This window comes from Muntiacus reevesi, chromosome 11 (genome assembly GCF_963930625.1).
Source record: "Muntiacus reevesi chromosome 11, mMunRee1.1, whole genome shotgun sequence".
Taxonomy (NCBI): domain Eukaryota; kingdom Metazoa; phylum Chordata; class Mammalia; order Artiodactyla; family Cervidae; genus Muntiacus; species Muntiacus reevesi.
In genome coordinates this window covers 30,155,250-30,175,842 of record NC_089259.1, presented here as the reverse complement: position 1 = coordinate 30,175,842, position 20,593 = coordinate 30,155,250, and the positions used below count along the sequence as shown (strand labels likewise).

The 20,593-nt window shown below is 47.6% G+C and overlaps 2 protein-coding genes across 3 annotated transcripts in view; both read right to left on the bottom strand.

Annotated features, from left to right (window-relative positions):
• Positions 1 to 415: 415 nt before the first annotated feature.
• URAD (ureidoimidazoline (2-oxo-4-hydroxy-4-carboxy-5-) decarboxylase) lies at positions 416 to 9,312 on the bottom strand. The gene is made up of 2 exons (XM_065902049.1): positions 9,063 to 9,312; positions 416 to 1,127 (listed from the first exon to the last, which is right to left on the bottom strand). Exons 1-2 carry the CDS (start codon positions 9,235 to 9,237, stop codon positions 790 to 792), a joined length of 513 nt encoding a protein of 170 aa, XP_065758121.1. The 5' UTR covers positions 9,238 to 9,312; the 3' UTR covers positions 416 to 789.
• A 5,846-nt stretch (positions 9,313 to 15,158) lies between these two features.
• Positions 15,159 to 20,593, bottom strand: part of FLT3 (fms related receptor tyrosine kinase 3) — a 66,067-nt gene continuing 60,632 nt past the window's right edge. For both annotated transcript variants that reach the window (XM_065902051.1, XM_065902052.1), the window contains exons 21-24: positions 18,525 to 18,636; positions 18,102 to 18,201; positions 17,554 to 17,659; positions 15,159 to 15,801 (exon numbers count right to left, since the gene is read on the bottom strand). In XM_065902051.1, the coding sequence (XP_065758123.1) occupies positions 15,679 to 15,801; positions 17,554 to 17,659; positions 18,102 to 18,201; positions 18,525 to 18,636 (441 nt within the window). In that variant the 3' untranslated portion in view covers positions 15,159 to 15,678. The remainder of the gene's footprint in view (positions 15,802 to 17,553; positions 17,660 to 18,101; positions 18,202 to 18,524; positions 18,637 to 20,593) is intronic.

Sequence of the window (20,593 nt, the reverse complement as noted above, 5' to 3'; positions counted from 1 at the left end):
AGAGAGAGAAAGGTGGTGGGCTGCTCTGTGTGAGCAGACACACAGACACCAGTTCTCTGGGGCTCTGGAAGCCCAGGTCAGGCCTCCTCTGGCCAGAAAGCTTGCTATGGGAACCGATTTTCCTCCGTTCCCCGCTTTATCAGTGCTATAGGGCCCCGGACCTTCAGGCCCATTCAGCTTGGAGAAGCCCCACTCCTAGGCTTTTCTGCCGCCCCCCACCGGGTACCTCCCCAACGCGGACCCCCGCGGGGCTCTCTCCCGCCCTCCATCCCCGCAGGCCGCTTCGCCAGTCCCAGCTCAAGCTTCTGCGTTTCTCCAAGTTCCAGAGAGACTCCTTCCACTCTAAAGTAAGTGTCGGCGCAGCAACTAAGGTGGGAGAATAATAATAATAAAAGAACAGACAAACCGCTGGAGAATAAAAGATTCCTTTTCTGTCCGTTTTGTTTTGCAGCTGGGAGTATAACAGGAGAGGGTGCGGAGCCAAAACGAGCTGGATATGCGCTTTGGAATCCGCATGGGCTGGTGGTGTCAACGGGCCGCAATGGGAGAGAAGAGTTGGAGCAGTAAGCTGGATACATCGGTGGCAAAGCCCAAAACTATCAACAGATATTTTGGCAAAGGGTGCGCGTGTGGGGAGGGGGACAGAAGGGTTCGTTATTCGTGCGACTGTCTTGATTCGCCCCGGCCTCCGTGCGCGGGGGTGGACTCCGTTCCAAGAGCATCGCGTGCGCCCCCGGCCCTGGCGCGCGTCCCGACGTGCGTCCCGGGGGTCCCCGGCTGGCGCGGCCGCTATGGCTGCTCCCCGAGCAGGTCGGCGAGACGCAGGTGGCAGATCTTCTTCACCTCGCCCAAGGCGGTGCGCAGTTCCTGCGCTGGTGGGCACCGCAGCCGTCGCGCCAGCTCGCGGGGCGCCGCCGCCGGGTCGCTGAGGCGCACGGCGAGCACGAAGGGGAAGCCGAAGCGCGCGCGGTACTGCGCGGTGAGCTCGCTGAGCCGGAGGCGCTCGGCCGCGCCCAGGTTCTGCAGGCCCGCGGCGCTCTGCTCCCGCTGCGACTCGGCGGTGAGCCGGCCCCACTGCAGCTCGCGGCCCGCCAGCTCCGGGTGGCAGCGCAGGACGCCCTCCTGGCCTGCGGAGAAGCACAGACACACACGGCGGCGCGAGCGCGTTATCGCGCCCGCCCGAAGGGCTTCCGAGAAAAGCAGGGACCCGGGACTTGATGAGGGGCAGCTCGGGGCGCCCAGCGCACCCGCCCCCCTCCAGTTCTTCCCGAGCCCTGCGTCCCTCCAAACCCGCTTCACTCGGCCTCGGCCGGGGCCCCGGGGGCGGGGCGGGAAGTGACAAGTCTGTCCTTTGAGACCTTGGGGCCAGCAGAGCGGCGGGGAGCGGCCGCGGAGGCTCGGAATTTACGACTTGCTCGGGAGGGAGCGGGGACGCGATAAGGGAACCCGAGCGTTTCGTATCTTTTCAAAGTCCTTTGCTCTCAGGGGGCTTTGATGTCGGAGAGGGCCGGACACAAGGGCCTGAAGACTTCCTGCAAAAGCCACGGAATGGGTTTCGCTCTGGAAAGGAGAAGGGCGGGGAGGGTCCACAGGGATAACATCCTTGGAGCTTGGCAAATAAATGCCCAGGGTTTTGTGACCCTAAGTGTGAGTTCTGGGCTTCTGGAATCAGGCGTGCAAAGAGCTTTGCAGATGATTAACTGCAAAGAAACCCATTTCCAGCCGAATCCTATGGCCCTTTGAACGAAAGTGGCTTCCTCCTTTTAGGAAAACTGCTCCACTCACCACCCACCGTGTCTGAGGCTCGTTTCCCTTCTCCCACGGTAGATCTCAAAACAGTTCTTGGAGAACAACCTTTCCTGGGAAGGCAGCTTCTCCTCATCTCCGAACACTGGCCTGAAATTGGCCACCCGTGGTGTGAGTCCTGCGATTTCAAGTCCTAATCCAGGGGGGTTTTCCCGAGCCCTAGCCAATCATTTTACTTAGCTCTCTAAAGGGAGATTTAGAATCCTGGGGCTGGGCAAGCTTTCAGATATGCTAAACAGGGAACCCAATGAGAACAATGGGGCTGATGACACCTAGCTTGGTGAGGGGTGGCAAGGATTGGAGACCATTCATTTACCCAAACAGCACCTGATGCTAGCAGTTTTTCAATAAATAGCCATATTACCTGTCCTAGTAAACTCAGTGTAACTGGGCTGCCCTGCGGCTGGAAGCTTCTGTCCCTGGGGCTGAGGACAAGCGTGGGGCTCCTTTGGGAAGGGGAGATCACTGACTGACTCTTCCTTTAATTAGGGTATAAACTCCCCCTGCTTAAATCTTATAGCTTATGCCCAATTAAAGGATGACTGGGATTGTTGACTTGTGGACCTGTGTCCTGAAAGGTGGGAGAACTGGAGTGGAGGGGACTTCTGCACTGAAGACAGGCTTCATCAGAGGCTCAGAAAGGAGTGGGTGACCTGCCCAAGGTCGCTGAGCCAGGAAGCTGCCTGCGTGGGGCTCCTGGACTCCAACCCACTGGCTTTGGGGCACTGGCTGCCCCTTCAAGATTAAAGGTAGTTTAAAACGAAACTCAGGTCACCAGTAATCCCATTTCGGCAATATCTCCCATTTTAGAATATCTCTCCTGGGCTTTGCAAACTGGGGCGCTTGGTCCCCGCATCCAGCACATCTGGGTGGTGCGAAAACGTAGGTGATAAAGTCCCTACCTGGGCGACCCCAGCCCTGGGCTGGAGGACGGCTGTGCTGCGGAGGCTGCCCAAGCCTGAGGCTGGGCACCCCCTGAATCCACTCCACACCCATCCAGTCTGGACCCCCCCAGATGGGCGTGGGCGGCGGGGGCCTGGGAAGCTCACAGGCTCTGACCGCAGGCCAGCCCTGCGCACCCTCCTTGTTTATTCAGATTTTCAAAGGGGTGAGGAGGTGAGGGGCCGAAACCCCGCCTTCTCACTGAACTCCTCAGCGTCCCCCCCCCCCTTTTCTTACTCTGCAGAGGCCCGGCTCCAGCGCAGAGGTTATTGCTAGGAGGACCTGGCCAGGGGTTGGGTCTGTCCCCTGGTGTCCCCAAGCAGAACCCCGGTCCTGTGGGTGGCCGCCCACATCCTGGACCTGCCTCTTCTTTCTGGCCCTGACACCTGGCTTCTCACTCCGTTGGGCTCTTCCCTCTCTTGAAAACATCACCTGGGGTTAATGTTTGCCCAGAACTGAGCATGTTTTCCGCTGGTGGCGGGAAACTAGGGGGATGGGAGAAGCGCACAGCAAAGAGAAGGAAAGAGATCAGAAAAGAGGATTTAAACACACACACACAGCCCTCAAATGTAGGTAAAAGAAGATGGTGCAGGGAGGCAGGCAGGGAATGGTAGCTCTGGAGAAATAGAACCTGAGCCCCTTGAGCCAACGACTCCATCTTTATTGACCCAAACCACTGATAAGCCCCTTCCAATCCTTCCTGCCGGACAGCTATGTCCCCCCCTCCAGCGCTGCATCCCCAGTGGCCTTAAGCCCCAATAGGAGGCTGGAGACCACGCCTGGGTACTCCCCACCTCAGCCCTGCAGTCCCCCTACCTGGCGTGACCAAACCTGCCTGAATGTCTCACTTCAGGCCTTTCAGTACTGTCTGTCCTTCAGTCTGTCCTAAAACCTGAGACAGCACCGCCTCTGCCATTGGCATGGCACGGTCTGGAGATGCAGGTGTAGACAGGCATTGTTTGCTGAGACCACAGATCAAGAATCTCTGCCCCTTCAAGAGTTCTTGGCACGGAGCCGACAGTCCTCATTGTATTAGCAGACAGTGGCGGCCGCTGAAGCGCAGGCGGTTGGCCTGGGAGCCCATCAATGTCCTCCAGTGTCCCCACACTGTCCCAGCTGGTGCGCCCTCCCTCCTGTCCCGCGCATGGCCTGGGCCACCCTCTCTCTCCACTTGTATTCTGGGAGCCAGCGCCTCCATCCATGTCAAAGGCTATGATTTCAACCATCAATCCCCCCCCCCCCCAACATCACTGCCACTTCATCAACACACAAACCGGGCCTAGAAGCACTCAACCCCTAAACAAAAGGAACACCCTCTCTTGATTGCCTGTGGTCCTCTAGTTCCTCCTTGCGTCTCTGCTCCTCCTCACAGCACAGCTGCTCGAGGGGAGTGTCTCCTCGGCATCTCCACTTCCTCTCCTCACCTCCCAGGTTCACCCCATCACACCTCCAGCCCCGCCGACCCGCCAGGCTGCACTCCTCAGGTCACAGGTGACAGACAGCTTGCTCAAGCCAATGGCCAGTGCTCTGACCTCTTCTCTCTCAGCCTCTTGGCAGCATGTCATGTGGTCGGCCCTCTCTCCTTGGAAGATTCCCATCATCGCTTAATTCTCATCACTGGTCCAGGTCAGCCACACAAGCGCTCCCGGACTCAGTCCTCACACCTCCTCCCTTCTGATTCACATGGATGCCCTAAGTATTCTCATCTAGCCCCCTAGCTTCAGATGCCATCGATTATTTCAGGACACACGGGTCTAGTCTATTCCTTAGCTTTCCCCTGAATTCCTTTGTTATGAGCCAACTGAACACTCAGTATTGTCCTCGGGATGGTTATTCGGCATCTCAGCCTTGCCAGGCTCCCATTCTCCATCCTGTCCTCTCAGTGCTGAACTCTCCCTCATTGCAGAAAACAGACCACCAGCCATTCAGTTGCTCATATAAAAATCACAGGTGTTACCCTTCATTTCGAGCTTCCCAGTGGTAAAGATCCGCCTGCCAGTGCTGGAGCCACAGGAGACGCAGGTTTGGTCCCTGGGTTGGAAAGATCCCCCGGAGAAGGAAATAGCAACCTATTCCAGTCTTCTTGGCTGGAGAATCCCATTGACAGAGGAGCCTGGCGGGCTACAGTCCATCGGATCACAGAGTCAGACACGGCTTAAACAACAATACAACAATCCTTCATTTCTCTTTGTTTCTGACCTGCCTTCCTGCCACAAATCTATCAAAAACACCTGTTGTCTCTAACTCTGAAATTCATCCTGAAAATCCAGCCATGTCTCTTCATCTCTCCTGCTCCAACCCTAGTCCACCTGACCATCACCTCTCAGTTTTACTGCTACTGCAAGCCCTCCACCTGACCCCTTTCCTCACATCCCTCCACTCTACACCATTCTCCAACCGCCTTGGTCTTTCTTGTCACTTCTTAAGAAAGACCTCTTTTATTACACATGTTCTATCCTAGTATAAATGGTCTTCTCATAGTTTCTAGAATTGAAACGATCCTTTTGTATGTATGCTAATCCTGCATCTCTTCACTGGAATGTCAGCTCACTAAAGGCAGGGACTTGTCTTGTTCATGGCTCTATCTCCAGGGCCAGGGACAATTCCCCAGGGGAGAGTAGGCACTTAGTAAGTGTTTATTGACTGACACTCCGGGGAGAAAGTGCTGTATATTTTTTGACTGAACAAACACATCTTAATAGCCTCATATAAATACCTTATAGCCTGTATTGAAGGAAGTTATCGGTATCCAACTCTTTGATGCTTTCAACAACTATCTTCTAAAACAAGTATTAGGTAATGAATCATGGCATTATTGCTATTCTGAAATGCCACAGAAAGATGCATGATTAACTGTTATGACATTTTTATTGCTCTTTGATGTTTAATACAAATCACTATTGAATTTGTTCATTATTGGCCGTGTGTGTGTGTGTGTGTGTGTGTGTGTGTGTGTGTGAACCTTCTTCCCTATATTGTTGTCATTCCTCTGGCTTGGGAATCGGAAACTGATTGGCTTGAAAAGGTATTTTGCCAATTAGTTTTGGACCTAAATATTAGTCCTATACTGCCACCTACTGGTCAGTAATCACCATAGTGTCTCCGGAATGAATTGTCAGCCTTGGCTTACTCTTGAAACAGAATTTTCAGTTTTCTTTAAATGGCAGAGAGTTTTATTAGATCATCTAAAACAAATCCTTGACCAGATAGACCATCATAACCTGAATGTCTCTATAAGGGCCCTTTTAGTTTTAGGATTCTAAGACTCTGTTACACCCAGTTTGTTGTTTACTCTCTAAAGAGTAAGGCGTCCCCAAAGGTTCAGTGGAGAGAATCTGCCTGCAATGCAGGAAGAAATGGGTTCAACCTCTGGGTCAGGAAGATCCCCTGGAGCAGGGAATGGCAACCCACTCTAGTATTCTTGCCTGGGAAATCTCACGGACGGAGAAGCTTCGGGGGCTACCGTCTATGGGGTTGTGAGCATACATCCAAGAAGAAAAGCTAGACTTTTACTTGATTATTTTAAAAACTAGGGAGTCGACTTCTCTGGCAGTCAATGGTGGGGACTTCACCTTCCAGCTCATGGGGTATGGATTTGATCCCTGGTTGGAGAGCTAGGATCCTGTATGCCTCTTGGCCAAAAAGCCAGAACACAAACAACAGAGGCAATATAGTAACAAATTCAATAAAGACTTTTAAAATGGTCCACATTAAAAAAAAAAAAAACTTAAAAAATTAAAAACCAGCAAGTTCCCTGGTGGGATTCTGGATTTTCACTGCTGCTGGCCGGGGTTCAATCCCTGTTCTGGGAATTGAGATCCTGCAAGTCAAGAAATGTAGCCAAGGAAAAAAAAAAAAAAAATAATAATAATAATAAAAATAAAACCCCAAATATCTGGTACATCAAGTATTAACATTATTGAATAAATCAGTGAATGAATAGCTAAAGTCCCTAGAAACTGTTTCTAGATTTTGCCTTTGAATTTCCAGAAAATTCTTCAAAAGCTGTTGGGTTGATTATCAGGGTTTGTCAGTTTTCTTATCTGTAAAATGGGGATAATAGTGATAATCCTTCTTTTATAGGATTATTATAAGGATTAAGGGGGTTAGTAAATGCTAAGTGTTGGGAAAGGTGCTTGAAAGACAGCAATAGTAAGGGGAAAATGCATTTTAGGGGTTGTCATCATTATTTCCACCACTAACTCCGCTTGCCTAATGCATGAAGATGATTAGATAGGAGGAGGTGATTAGAGAGGACTGCGCTCCCAGCTGCCCCAGGCAAGTGTGGCCACCAGCACAGGGCTGAGAAGCAAGCTCTACCAGCAGAGAGGTCCCTCAAAGAACTGCCTGGAGTGCAGAAGCCAGCAAACGCCCAGCTGGCTCCAACTCCCCCCAGTGGTCTTGTCCCACTGACCTGCTGCGAAAGTCACCCCAGTTAAAGTGTGTGGGGAAGGGTAATGCCCGGTTCCACCATCTTTCAACAAACATCCCCTTAGAAATGATTTCATTCATTCCCTTAGCAAACCTTGATCATGTTCCAGTGTTCTGTCCACGGGGTGGGATGGGATTCTGACACTGGCCCGGGTACAGTGGGTCCCTCGTGTTTGCAGCCAGCTGGGCTGCGGGCGCTGCGGGTCCAGCTTTGGACAGGCAGTGGGTGAGGGTCAACAGGGCCCCTACACTCTTACTTGTGGCAGGTGGGGGATCTAGTTCCCTGACCAGGGATCAAACCCGGGGCCCCCCTGCACTGGGAGCTCGGAGTCTTCACCACTGGACCACAGGGAAGTCAGGGCCTCCACATTCCTCTCAGTTTGGTTAATCCCCCATCCTCCCGTCTTCCTGAATGTACCTAAAATGAAATGAAGGAGCCCCTTGCTTGGGAGCCTCCCTCTGACCTGTGGAAACCTCGCCAGAGCCCTGGGCTCAGAGGCCTGGACTGTGGTGCAGAAGAGCGCCGCGCCCACAGCCCAGCTCCCTGTGGAAGCCCCTCTGTGAAGACAGCCTGTCCCCTCGAGGTCCCCTCAGCCAATCCAGGCTTCTCCAGGGACCTTGAGGACAGCCCGGCAGGCAGCCTCGGCCGCTGACCTTTGGCCTGTGAACCCCTGGGAGGCTGTGTGTCCTTCTGACTCACCTGGGATTGGCCTGACCCCGAACTTCCCTCCTCTCCCCACCCCACGCCCACCCAAGGGCCTCCTTTTCTCTCTCCACCCAAAGGAGATTTTCTGCCCCTTTCTCCAGAGGGATCTCTTCAGACTTTTGTCTCCCCCGCCCCCCACCCCCGCACCTCACACCCACAGGGAGCTGCTGGCCTGAGGGACTTTACCTGCCTAGTCCAAACCGGCCCTTTCTGGTAAAACGTCAGCCATTCTCTCTTTCCCCCCAGGCTCCTCAGATAGTCTGATACGGAGCAGTCTCCTCTCTTGCATAAGGGACATTCCCAAAGCGACGCAGGGCTGAGGTGGTGGTGGGGGGGCGGGGGGCACCAGCCTGACCTTTGGTCCCTGAGCAGCTTTGAGGCCAGAGGAGGCAGCCGCCGGTTCCTCTTTCCTGGTAACCCCGGAGCTTTAATATTTAACAGCCAGTTTACTGGAGCCAAGGAACCTTCTTTCACTCTACTGCCCACTGAACATTGCAAGAGCTTGACTCGCATTTGCAAAAGTCTGAAGAAACCCAGCAAGCCTCACAGCAAAAACAAGGAAATGTGTATACCAGGGATAAGCAACTAGGCTCAAATATCTCAAAACAGTTTGATAACAAAAAAGTAGATCACAGATGAGAAAACTAGAGGTTACCAGTGGTGGGGAGGGCGGGGGGCAGGGGGCATTATGGATGGGGGAGAGGAGGCTGAGACGACTGGGTCTAAGATAGGCTCGGGAATATCTTACAAGAAGGAGAATACAGCCAATATTTTGTAATAACTAAATGGAAAGCAGCCTTTAAAAATTGTGTTTAAAAATAAAAAACAGCCACAGGACCTCCCCTCCCCCCATTTTAAAAGAAATCTTTTTTAGCCACACTATGGCTTGTGGGACATGAGTTTGGGCAAGCTCCAGGAGTTGGTGATGGACAGGGAAGCCTGGTGTGCTGCATGCAGCCCATGGGGTCACAAAGAGTCGGACACGACTGAGTGACTGAACTGAACTGATGGCTTGTGGGATCTTAGCTCCCAATCAGGGTTTGAACCCAGGCCCTTGGCAGCGAAACCTCAGAGTCTTAACCACTGGACCATCAGAGAATTCCCTCCCCCATCTTTTTGATAAGCACACCTGAAATCCCTCCTCAGAGACTCTCAGTGTCCAACCCCAAAGCCTTACCTGACAGTGGAAGACCATCAATAAAGGCAAAAAAGTGCTTCTCTAAATCTCCCAAGTCAGAGAATGGGCGTTTGGACCAAACCGCGGCTGCAATCAGAGGACATCTCTCGATGACATTTCCAAACACATCCATAAATTCTCCAAAGTCCATGGAGTTGACCTTCTCAATGTCCATGGCTTGTGCTCCACTGGCAGTGGCAGGACTGGGCTCCCCTCTGGGTGAGTGACTGACACGTCTCTGCTGGCTGAGTTATATTTGCTGAATGCACAGGCTTGGTGTGTGGTTTTTTTTTTTTTTTTTTTGCAACACCAGCTTGGCATGTTTTAACTGCCTCTGGGAAAAGCAGAGATCCAGAATTCTTGTGCAATCAACAAACACAGGCTTAAGGTCTAATCCAGGGAGCAGATATCTTGCAGAGGGGGAAACATGTCCAGCCAAACTCTTCCCACCATCCAAGCAGGCAGAGGCCATATTCAGCCTCAGCATTCAAGCCAGTTAGCCTTCTAGTGCCATTAACATTTTCCTACCTGCTTACTGTATTTATTTCATGACTGAAGGACTGACAGCAAAGAAGTCAAGGAACTTTACTTTTCAAAGAGGGTAAGTCTGGTGCCAGAAGTACCATCATTACAGGCCATGTCTTCAAATATGGAGGAAGATAAATTTGTATAGGCACACACACACAGGGCTTCCCTGGTAGCTCAGTTGGTAAAGAATCAACCCACAATGATACAGGAGATCACCTGCAATGGAAGAGACCCAGGTTCGATCCCTGGGTTGGGACGCTCCCCTGGATATGGAAATGGCAACCCACTCCAGTATTCTTGCCTGGAGAATCCCATGGACAGAGGAGGCTGACAGGCCACGGTCCACGGGGTCACAAAGAGTCAGAGGTGACTTAGTGACTGAACAACAATCAAATGCATGTGTGTGTGTGTGTGGTGAGGGGTGGCTAAGTTGTGTCCAACTCTTTGCCTGCCAGGCTCCTCTGTCCATGAGATTTCCCTGCTTGAGTGAGCTGCCAGTTCCTTCTCCAGGATCTTCCTGCCCCAGGGATCGAACCCATGTCTCCTGCATTGGCAGGCGGGTTCTTTACCACTGAACCACCAGGGAAGCCGATGTATATCATATGTATTGCCTATCATATACATTGCATAGATATGTGAACACACACTGGATCCTGTATAGTGTGTAAAGTTTCAGGCAAGCAGCCCAGTGTGGAGGGCCTGGTCCCAGGAGAGCTTGGATCCATGCTCTGCCCCCTACTAGCTGGCATTCGTCAAGTTATTAAACTTTTCTGAACCTCAGTTTCTTTGTCTGTGAAGTGGGGATAATACAAGTATTTCCTGATGGGATTTTTGCAAAGATAAAGCAAGTTAACATAGCAGAGTGTGCCTGTTAGCATCGCACCGTAGAGGTGTCGGCTGATACAATGTTGTCTGTGCACGAAGTCTGCAGAGGACAAGCCACAGAATGTCCTCTGCAGTCCTTTCTGCCACCAGAGCCAACACAGCCCTTTCCTGTCCCCTCAGGTTCCCTGCAGACAGGCTAACAGCCAGTGTGAATTTCTTTCCGATCTCCCTCCCTGGGCGCCCTCAAAGCTGACTGTCAGGAAAGGAGGGTGAGGTCTGTCCAGCAACAACCCCCCCCACCCCCGGACCCCGCAATCCTCACAAGTCTTATTCCCTTCCTGGTCCCAGGAGTGAGCACAGGAGTGGGGAACTGAAGACAGAGCAGAAGGCAAGGGAGAAAGGGTTCCCTTCCCCACGCATGACCCCTACCTTCCTCCTCCCGTTATTCTGCACACAGAGGGTCCTTCCTCCCCACCAAGCTCCAGGCACTGGCAGCCTGGGCCTGGAGACTGGCGGCTCTCAGCTCCTCTGAAGCAGTGGGAGAGATAGACATCTGAATTTGCAAGTGGAAACTTCTGAGCTCATGGAAATGCTGATATGCACGGTGGGAAGGGCCTTGCATTTGGGGCAGAGACCGGGAGCCTAAACTTTTATTCAGTGTTATCTGTTGTATAACAATGGAACTCCAAACAGCCTACTAACATAGGAAGCCTTAAGGTTAAGGTATTAAACAGTCCTGGACACAGAAGCAGCGGACCACCCTCCACCTGCCAATGCAAGAGATGTAGGAGACACGAGATCCTCCGGAGGAGGACATGGCAACCCACTCCAGCATTCTCGCCTGGAGAATCCCATGAACAGAGGAGCCTGGCAGGCTATAGTCCATAGGGTCATAAAGAGTTGGGCACGACTGAGCATAACACCCACAAAAATCCAGCCAAATTCCTAGTATGGAACCTGGCCAGCCAGGCCACTCAAGGACCCTGGGCTCAGTTAATCCCGTCTGACTCCTCCAGTCAAAGTGAAGAAATGTAAAGTGGTCAGAGGTCAGGCCATTCTCACCCTAGCAAAAAGTTAAGTTACTGAACTGTACAGTATATGTAAGGAAATTGTGTAGCATTTGAATTATATATCGATAAAGCAGTTATTTTCTTTTTAAATTTTACTTTTTGATTTATTTTTCAAGATTTTTTTTTTAATATGGACCATTTTTAAACACTTTATTAAATTTGTCACAGTATTTCTTCTGCTTTAAGATTTGGTTCTTTTGGCCTCAAGACATGTAGGATCTTAGCTCCCCAACCAGGGATTAAACCCGCAACCTCTGCATTGGCAGGAGAAGTCTTAACCACTGGACCATCAGGAACATTCCAAAGCTGCTATTTTTTAAAGTTAATTTATAGAGAGCTGTAGCTTCATAATTTCCATTTAACCTGTAAGATATGATTCTTCTGTCCTGGGCTGAATGTATTATTGTATCTGACTTTATTATAATTTTTCTCTTAAGGTAAGAGACTTTTAGCAGTCCATGGAGAAAATCCTTAAACAATCAAATTTTTATTTCATTTTCCTTTAGTTGAACTGTTTCAAGCATCTGTTCCCTTCAGTGATAGCCCTTATGTTTTCTTGAGGAGAGCTTAGGGAGATTTTTGGGAGTTGGAGCTCCTGTGATCCTCCTCTTACCAGACTCCTTCCATTGGCTGAGCCGAAGCAACACGAAGTTCTGGCCGAAGGAGCCCAGAGTGGTCGGTGAGGCCGGGAGGAGGCGGCAGGCATGGGGGATGGGTCAGGTCTGCAGTTAGTATCTCGGTGGAACTGACTAAGTGACTTAACCCTCTTAAGCTTAAGCTTTGGCTTCAATGTCTGTTAAACTGTCGCAGAACAAGCTCCTATCACCCAGATTGTTAAATGAGAAAATGCACGTGATGCCTTCAGCACAGCTCTGGAATAGTGTTATGGACAAATCAATATAACATACAGAATTGATCAGAGTGAACCTTGACAACATTATGTTACGAAAAGACATATACTGCATGCCACTTATATAAAGTTCCCAGAGTAGCCAAATTCAGAAGAGCAGAAAGGAGGACATGCTGCCAGGGGCTGGGGGTGGGGGTGAGGGACACAGGGAAAAGGGAGTCAGTGTCTAAAGGGGACAGCTTTGGTCTGAGAAGATGAAAAAGTTCTGGAAATGATGGTGAGAACGGTTGCTCAGCAATGTGAATGTAATTAATACCACTCAGCTGTACCCTGAAAAATGGCTAAAAGGTATACACACTACTACATATAAAATAAAGAAATCAGGACCTACTTATAGCACTGGGAACTATATTTAATATTTTGTAATAACCTATGATAGAAAAGAATCTGAAGAATATATATACATATCTGTAGCTAAGTCACTTTGCTGTACACCTCAAATTAATACAACATTGCTAATCAACCATAGCCTAATATAAAATAAAAAAATAAATTGAAAAAAGAATATATATACGTATACATATGTATGTAACTGAATCACTTTCTTGCACACCTGAAACTAAGGCACTGTAAATCAACTATACATCAGTTTAAAAAGTGGCTCAAGTGGTAAATTTTATATTATGTATATTTTACTGCAGAAAAAGATCATCAGAGACTTTCCTGCCTCTTTAAGATAATGGGAATTTTAATACATGTTGGGTCTCCAGGAGCTAAAAAAAAATATGTTTTTCCAGGTGGTAACTGCCCCTCTTTTTTTTTTCTCCTGTTGCTTAGGGTGAGGGTGGTACAGACAGTTGTTGTCGAGTTGCTAAGACGTCTGTGCCTCTTTGTGACCTCTGGGGCCGTAGCCCCCCGGGCTTCTCTGTCCATGGGACACTCCAGGCAAGAATACTGGAGTGGGCTGCCATTTCCTCCTCCAGTGTATCTTCCCGACCCAGGGATCGAACCCGTGTCTTCTATGTCTCCTGCTTTGACAGGCAGTTTCTTTACCACTGAGCCATCTGGGAAAACAAATGTTAATTCTGACAAGTCACTTATTTTGATGTAAAGGATAGTGGGCATGGCAGGTGAGTTCAGACAAATGCTATGGAGCCGGTGGTCCTTCATGAAGAGCTGAAGAGTGAAAAGCAAGATCAGGAAGAAACACAAGCGGTGGGAGGACGGCTGAGGTGGTGGTAATGAGGTCACCCAGGCATCTTCCTGCTACAGACCAGCCCCACGGGGTGTTTTTCTTCCTCCTGGATATCTCTAAGAAACAGAGCCTTTGTTTTCAGGATAGGAAACCAGTCCAGGTTCAGACAACACGAAGCAGAGCAGGTGCTCCAAGAATACGGTCAGAAGTCCATCCCGCGGCAGATGAACACAAGGTGTAGAAGCCAGTGGTAAATTCCAGGTCCCAGGAGAGAGTCTGACCCCAGGCTGCTCCACTACTGGGGTAAATAATGCACATAAAAGGGACCGTCATTCCCACAGTAGGTGAATAAACGAAGTCATCTGCAGAGAGGGTTCTTCTTCCCTCTAATCAACGGGTTAGCTTTGTCTTTAATTCTGCTTCTTAAAATTTGCTCTTCCGGAGGCAGGCTGGAGTCCTGGCGGCCAGGCTGCGGTGATGAAAACAGCAGTGCCAGGCTGCCACCTACTGGCAAGACTCCTACAGGGGCCGGGAGGCAGGGGCTGACCATAAGGAGCCACACCCCGGCCCCAAACTCCGGGGATCATTAAGTGTGTTCTACACACTTTTTAAAATGTGTAGTCATGTCCCGGACAAAACTTGACCCAAACGAAAACTGACTTTGTGCTAAGAGCTGGCTTTTTAAAAGAACCTAATTTCATTTTCCCTTAAGAGGTTATTTATTTTTAAAATTTTATTGAAGTCTGCTTGTTTTAAAATATTGTGTTAATTTCTGTTGTAGAGCCAAGTGAAAAGTCATACATATATATTCTTTTTCATATTCTTTTCTGTTATGGTTTATCGCGGGATCCTGTGCCATGCAGCAGGATCTTAGCTGCTTATCCATCCTGTTATACTAGTTTGCATCTGCTAATCACAAGCTCCCAGTCCTTCTCTCCCCCACCCCCTCTCCTAAGAGGTTTTGAAATGCCATCCTTCCTTGGATTAGAAGTTTGGGATTAGCAGATGCAAACTATTACGTAGACAATATGGATAAACAAGGTCCAGCTGTAGAACACAGGAAACTGTGATAAACCACGATGAAAAAGAATAAGTAAATAAATAACTGAATCACTTTGCTGAACGGCAGAAATTAACACTGCATTGTAAATCAACTATACTTCAACCAAATAAGTTTAAAAGATAAAATAAATGCCACCCTCCCTAAGAAAAGATTGCCTTTTCAATATCATAGTTGGGAAAAAAAATATCATAGTTGATACATACAAAAGTTATGTTCTTAAGGATAATACCATGAGGAATTATGGTATTATCTGTGAAGCCATGACCCCACCCAACCCCTGAAAACTTCAAATGTCATCATGTGAAAATGAGTAAAGAGTGGTAATTGTATATTCACAGCTCCATGTAACATCATGAGTGAATCTCAGCATAATGTTGTTTTGTGTTGTTTCTAAAAGGAAGTAGGCTCTGGAAGTCTACAGTGTATGACACCTATTTTGGTAAAGCTCATGACCATCAGCTGTTCTTCACCCAGTCTAGGGGCAGGAGTCATGAAGCCTTTCAAAAATTTGATGAAGGAATCAGCCTTCTTCAAAGGAAAAAAACACACAGGCACAAGCAACATATCTCACAGGGTTTCAGGAGGTTCATGACTCCCATTAAGTCTCACCCTAAACCTGCCATGTAAACAACTCAATAATAAACATTTCTATAGTAGAAACTTTATTTCCATTCATAAAATATATCACTAAATAGCTGAAAAAGTTACATATTATTTTAAAACAGATTTAAAAAATCATATTAGCTTTTCCTTAGCAAAATGCTTTTGTCTTCTGTATTTACAAGAGTATACTATACTTCAGGTAGACAATTTTCACTCAAGCCAGCCTGGGAAGGCCTTTGGATGAAGGTAGGTGCTTCGGTAACGTTATCAGCTCTTCTTGCCTTGTGCAAAGGATGACTGGATTTTACAAAAGTCCCTTTGGAAACAAGAGTAAATACAGAGAGCTTCTAGAGAAAAGTCCAGCAAAGCAGCAGTTGAGAATATATTTTCACTTAGTGATGAAATTAATCTTATTTTGGTAATCTACACAGCCTGTTTAAGGTAGGCAGGGGGGATGAGGTCCTTAAGACTAAGTCATTTCTCTAGGAATCTTCAGTGTGAGCCTGAGGAGAGGGTAGCCCCAAGTCCACCTCTCTGCTGTAAGGTCGCCTGTTTTGGTAAACAGAAGGACGCTCTGAAACACGGCCATCCATGTTCTGATACATCTGTGTGTGGGAAAGAGATGGACACAGATCACCACCACCTAAGACTGACGAGTCACATGTCTACATTGCAAATTGTTACTTGCTTTTATTACGTATAGATCATAGAGGATAGTCTATGTATTAATTGACAAAGCAAATGTGGTCTTTTTATTTAGGGAGAAATCAAGTCATAGTCAAATATTTTATTTCATTATTGTTTCTTCTCTTAGATATAGAATCTCAATCTAGAAATGCTAACACCGAGCAGAAAAACCATAAAAGAGAGAGGTCATTTGTATAAAGAATGGATAAACAACAAGGTCCTACTGTATAGCACAGGGCACTATATTCAATATCCTGTGATTAAACCATAATGGAAAAGAATATGAAAAAGAATGTATTTATATGTATACCTCAATCACCTTGCTCTACAGCAGAAATTAACCCAGCATTGTAAATCAGCTATATTTCAAATAAAATAAATTTTTTAAAAATGAGAAAGTCCCCCAAAAGAGATCTGGTCTTTATACAATAAATACAGAGAACAGATTTCTTGGTTTTCACTTGGGAGTTTTGACTTTAAAATTTTTGTCCAAATGAAAACAGCTCTACTTTTTTGTCTCACTATAAAGTTAATACACATTCATATAGATAAACTAAGCAATTGTTGATCAGTCACTAAATTGTATCCGACTCTTTGTGACTCCATGGACTGCAGCACACCAGGATTCCTTGTCCTTCACCATCTCCTGGAGTTTGCTTAGATTCATGTCCATTGAGTCAGTGAGGCTATCTAACCAACTCATCCTCTGCCACCCCCTTCTCCTTTTGCCTCCTAAGCAACATAGACAGATACATGGACCAAAAAAAGCTGAAATCACTGTTACAGTAGATTGCTGTTCACACACAATTTTGTCTCAGGAGGCTCGGACAGCAGATTCTGTTGCAGATCCTTGTTGAGAATTACTAATATGTTGTTCCTATGTTACATGTGTTACATCTTTTCACTATTTACTACACATGGTCACTTCTCATCGTTTTAATGGCAGCCTAGGGTTTCACGGTACTCATGGACCATAGTTAACCTTTTGATGGATTGGTCATAGCTGACAAACTGCAAAGTGCACACATGACCTTGTCTGTCTTTGGGATAAATTGTTGTTTAGTTGCTAAGTCGTGTCTGACCCTCTTGCGGCCCCATGGACTGTAGCCTGCCAGGCTCCTCTGTCCATGGGATTTCCCAGGCAAGAATACTACAGTTGGTTGCCATTTCCTGCTCTAGGTGATCTTCCCGACTCAGGGCTGGAACCTGTGTCTCCTGCACTGGTGGCGGATTCTTTACCACTGAGCCACCTAGGAGGCCTAGGCTCCCAGAACTCCAGGCCTGTGCTCTTTATTACCTGATTGATTGTACAATTATTCCATATGAAGGCTTGCTGTTGAGTTAGGAAAACTCAGTGCCTTCTGGAGATAGGGATTACGTCTTACTTTCTGGTTTTGTCCTCTGCACTGGTCACTTAAAAGCATTTAACTTCTTAATCAATTGATTGAAATTTTCAGGAAAAGCATTTTTAAAATTTTTTCCCCTTAAAACACTTGTCTGTAAGTATATCTAACCCCATATAACTTTTAAGGAGTGATCAAGACCAATTGTGATGAGGAAGGCAACTTGGTAACTAAATACAGTGCTTAGGGGATCAGCCATGAGAGTTCTGAGTGATGGAGTTCTTTCCTTCCTAAGGATGTTTTATGAAATATTGTACTGCTACCTACCGCTGCTTCTGCATCTGCCAGCTGACACCCTAAAAATGAAGTCAGGTTAGGGAAGGATGGTCGTTTTCTGGAGTCAAAAGCCCAGCAGGATTGCATTATAAAGTATCTGCAAAGACAACAGAACATGAGCAAGACAGGAAATCTGAATGAAGCAAAATGGGTGACTTTCCACTTAACAAAGCACCGTTTATTACTGCGGAGTGACTTATTTATGGCATGTTTGTCCTGAGGCAAGTACTGTCCTAGACTTAGAATTCATATCAGAAAGGACAAATTAGATGATGCCTTTGGACAAATACAATGTGGACCAGAATTCAGGAGAAGGGTCCCTCAAGTAAAAACTGAAACCCAGAAAAAAGGTTCAGTTGTGTTCAGAAACTCCTGAAACCAAAAGGAAGAATTTCTTTTTCTTTTCTTTTTCTTTTCTTTTTCTTAAGAGAAACCATGGGAACTTCATGCTAAGGAGTTTTACTTTTTTCTCATGTGTTGGGAACTAGACAGATGGTACATTTATGATTTCAGCCACTTTCAGTCCATCCTGTACTTACATTTCTTCCGTGGCATAAAATGGCTGGTCCATCTTGAAACCACTCTGGATGAGTTTGTAGAAGTTAGCATCAGCTGGAATCCCGGGGTAAGGATTAACACCTGGAAAAACAGGAGGGCGTATGACCATCCGCTCACCCTTCATTTCTTTATCATTTATTCAATTAGCAAACACTTGGATCCTCAATTCCTGGACCAGCACTGTGAGGTGTCGGGCTCCTGGCAGAAGCCACGTTCCTGCTTGAGAGCAGGTTATAGGACAGACAGACAGACACCATCGAGTAAACATAAAGGGGCTCAGGCTGCAACAGAAGTAAGGCTGGGGGAGCTCTGGGAAGGGGTGTTTAGTCCACCCTTTGAAATAAGAGTGGAGGAGGGGTACAGAGGGCATGGAATGCAGAAGCCCAGGGAACTTCAAGTCTTACCAAGCGAGAATATTTCCCAGAGTAATATTCCGTACGACCAGACATCACTCTTAATTGTGTAGATGCCCTCAAACAAGCTTTCAGGGGCCATCCACTTCACAGGCAGACGGGCCTGCATAAAACCCAAGCAGAGGATGATGGTGAATTTTCCACGAATAAACATCCCTTCTTTCCTCCAGTTAGTGAGATGATCACCTTTTTGGTCTCCCTAGTGTTAGTTGCTCCGACCTATCTGACTCTTTGCAGCCCCATGGACTGTAACCCGCCAGGCTCCTCTGTCCGTGGGACTCTCCAGGCAAGAATACTGGAATGGGTTTTGCCATGCCTGCCTCCAGGGGATCTTCCCGTTTCAGGGATTGAACCTACATCTCTGGCATTGCAGGTGGATTCTTTAGCATCTGCGCCACCAGGGAAGTCCATTCTCTCCCTAAGGGCACTCTTACTGCTTCCTTGAGAAAATCTTATTTCCCAAGGGGACATTTCTCACTGTCAAATTAATACTGTAACATTAGCCTTAGACAAACAAACTTTTTATTTCTTTAAAACTCAAGCTTGCATTTGGCATTAATAAGTTTACAGTAGACTTTCCCTCCCCCATCCCCGCCTCCCGTCCCTCCCTCCCCACAGTGAGGAGCAGCCAGTCACTTCCCCATAGGTAAGAGGATGCTGGTGAATTAGTGGAATATTTTGTCAAAGCATTTCTTGGAAGAATTTTAGTGGAAATCTCATCCACAGGAATGCGGTGAGGGAGCACACGACATGGCTTCCAGAAATGACGATGGTGGTGTCTGTGGCTTTAGTCACCCCCAGTAGCTTGAAAGAGGAGTTTCGAATGGGTGTAGCCTCAGATTAGAATCAAGACACAAGGACAGATAGGTTCCTGGGGCTGAGAATTTTGAAGCATTCTCCATTTCGTGGGTTGAGAACCCTTCATTGAGCACATTTAATCTACCAAGTAAAATCAAACCTCGAGAAAGAAACTGTTTTAAATTCTTTTCAAAAGGATGAGCTGGGAGAATCAAGCTGGCCAGTCTGGTCCTTTTGATTAATTAAAGGAATTAATTGTGGTTCCAAATGGAATCGGCTTTCCTGCTTAAGAAACCACCAGCTAGGAGGGTGAGGACTTCAAAGCCATTAGTTTGTCCTATTTGTGACTGCAGCTACAATAAGGGAGGCACAGATCCAAACTCAGCTGAGTGTCTGATTCTAGTGGGAACACAGTTTGATTTGATTTGTAACCTTTACTGTATGTTTACCCTCCACAGACCCTTTCTTCCCTGTTGGTTTTGTTAGTTTATTCCCACAGTGCTATGAGGTAGATGAGTAATCCTCATGGGAAACAGTGAATCAGTGTAGCTGTGCACAGACGGTGTGGCTTAGACCATTCACCCTCTAACGCGTGTGCTGTGCAATATTCAGCAAGGGATGTTTCTGTGCCCGTTTCCTCAACCACAAACGGGGACTTTGACGACTGAGTCAATACCTGGAATACTTAACAATAGCGGTTAGCACCCGGTAACCACAATACCTGCATTCGTTGTTATTATTCTTACTTCAAGAGTAGGGACAATAAAGCAGATAGAAATCATAAAAGTGAATAGCCAGAAAGAAGAGGAGCTGAAATCCAGGTATTGTAATTCTTAAAAACCATATTCGTTCAGCTATACACAATTTTATCATCTACTAATTTTAGGAGTTCTCTTATAAGTAACACACCTGTCCTCAGTTTTTTTTTTTAATGAGGAGATTCAATGATGTTTTGGCTTCCCAGGTGAGTCGGTGGTGAAGAACCTGCCTGCTGGAGAATTTAACTGCCTGAGGGTTCAGTCCCTGGGTTGGGAAGATACCCTGGAAGAAGAAATGGGAACCCACTCCGGTATCCTTGCCTGGAAAATCCCATGGACAGAAGAGCCTGGTGGGCCTCAGTTCACGGGGGTTGCAAAAAGAGTCAGACAGGAGTGAGCACACAAGCGCAAACATCAGTGATGTTTTAGGTCTCCTTGCATAACAGTAATAGGATGATAAATATTCAACAACTAACATTTGATTTAAATACTGTGCCTTTTTAG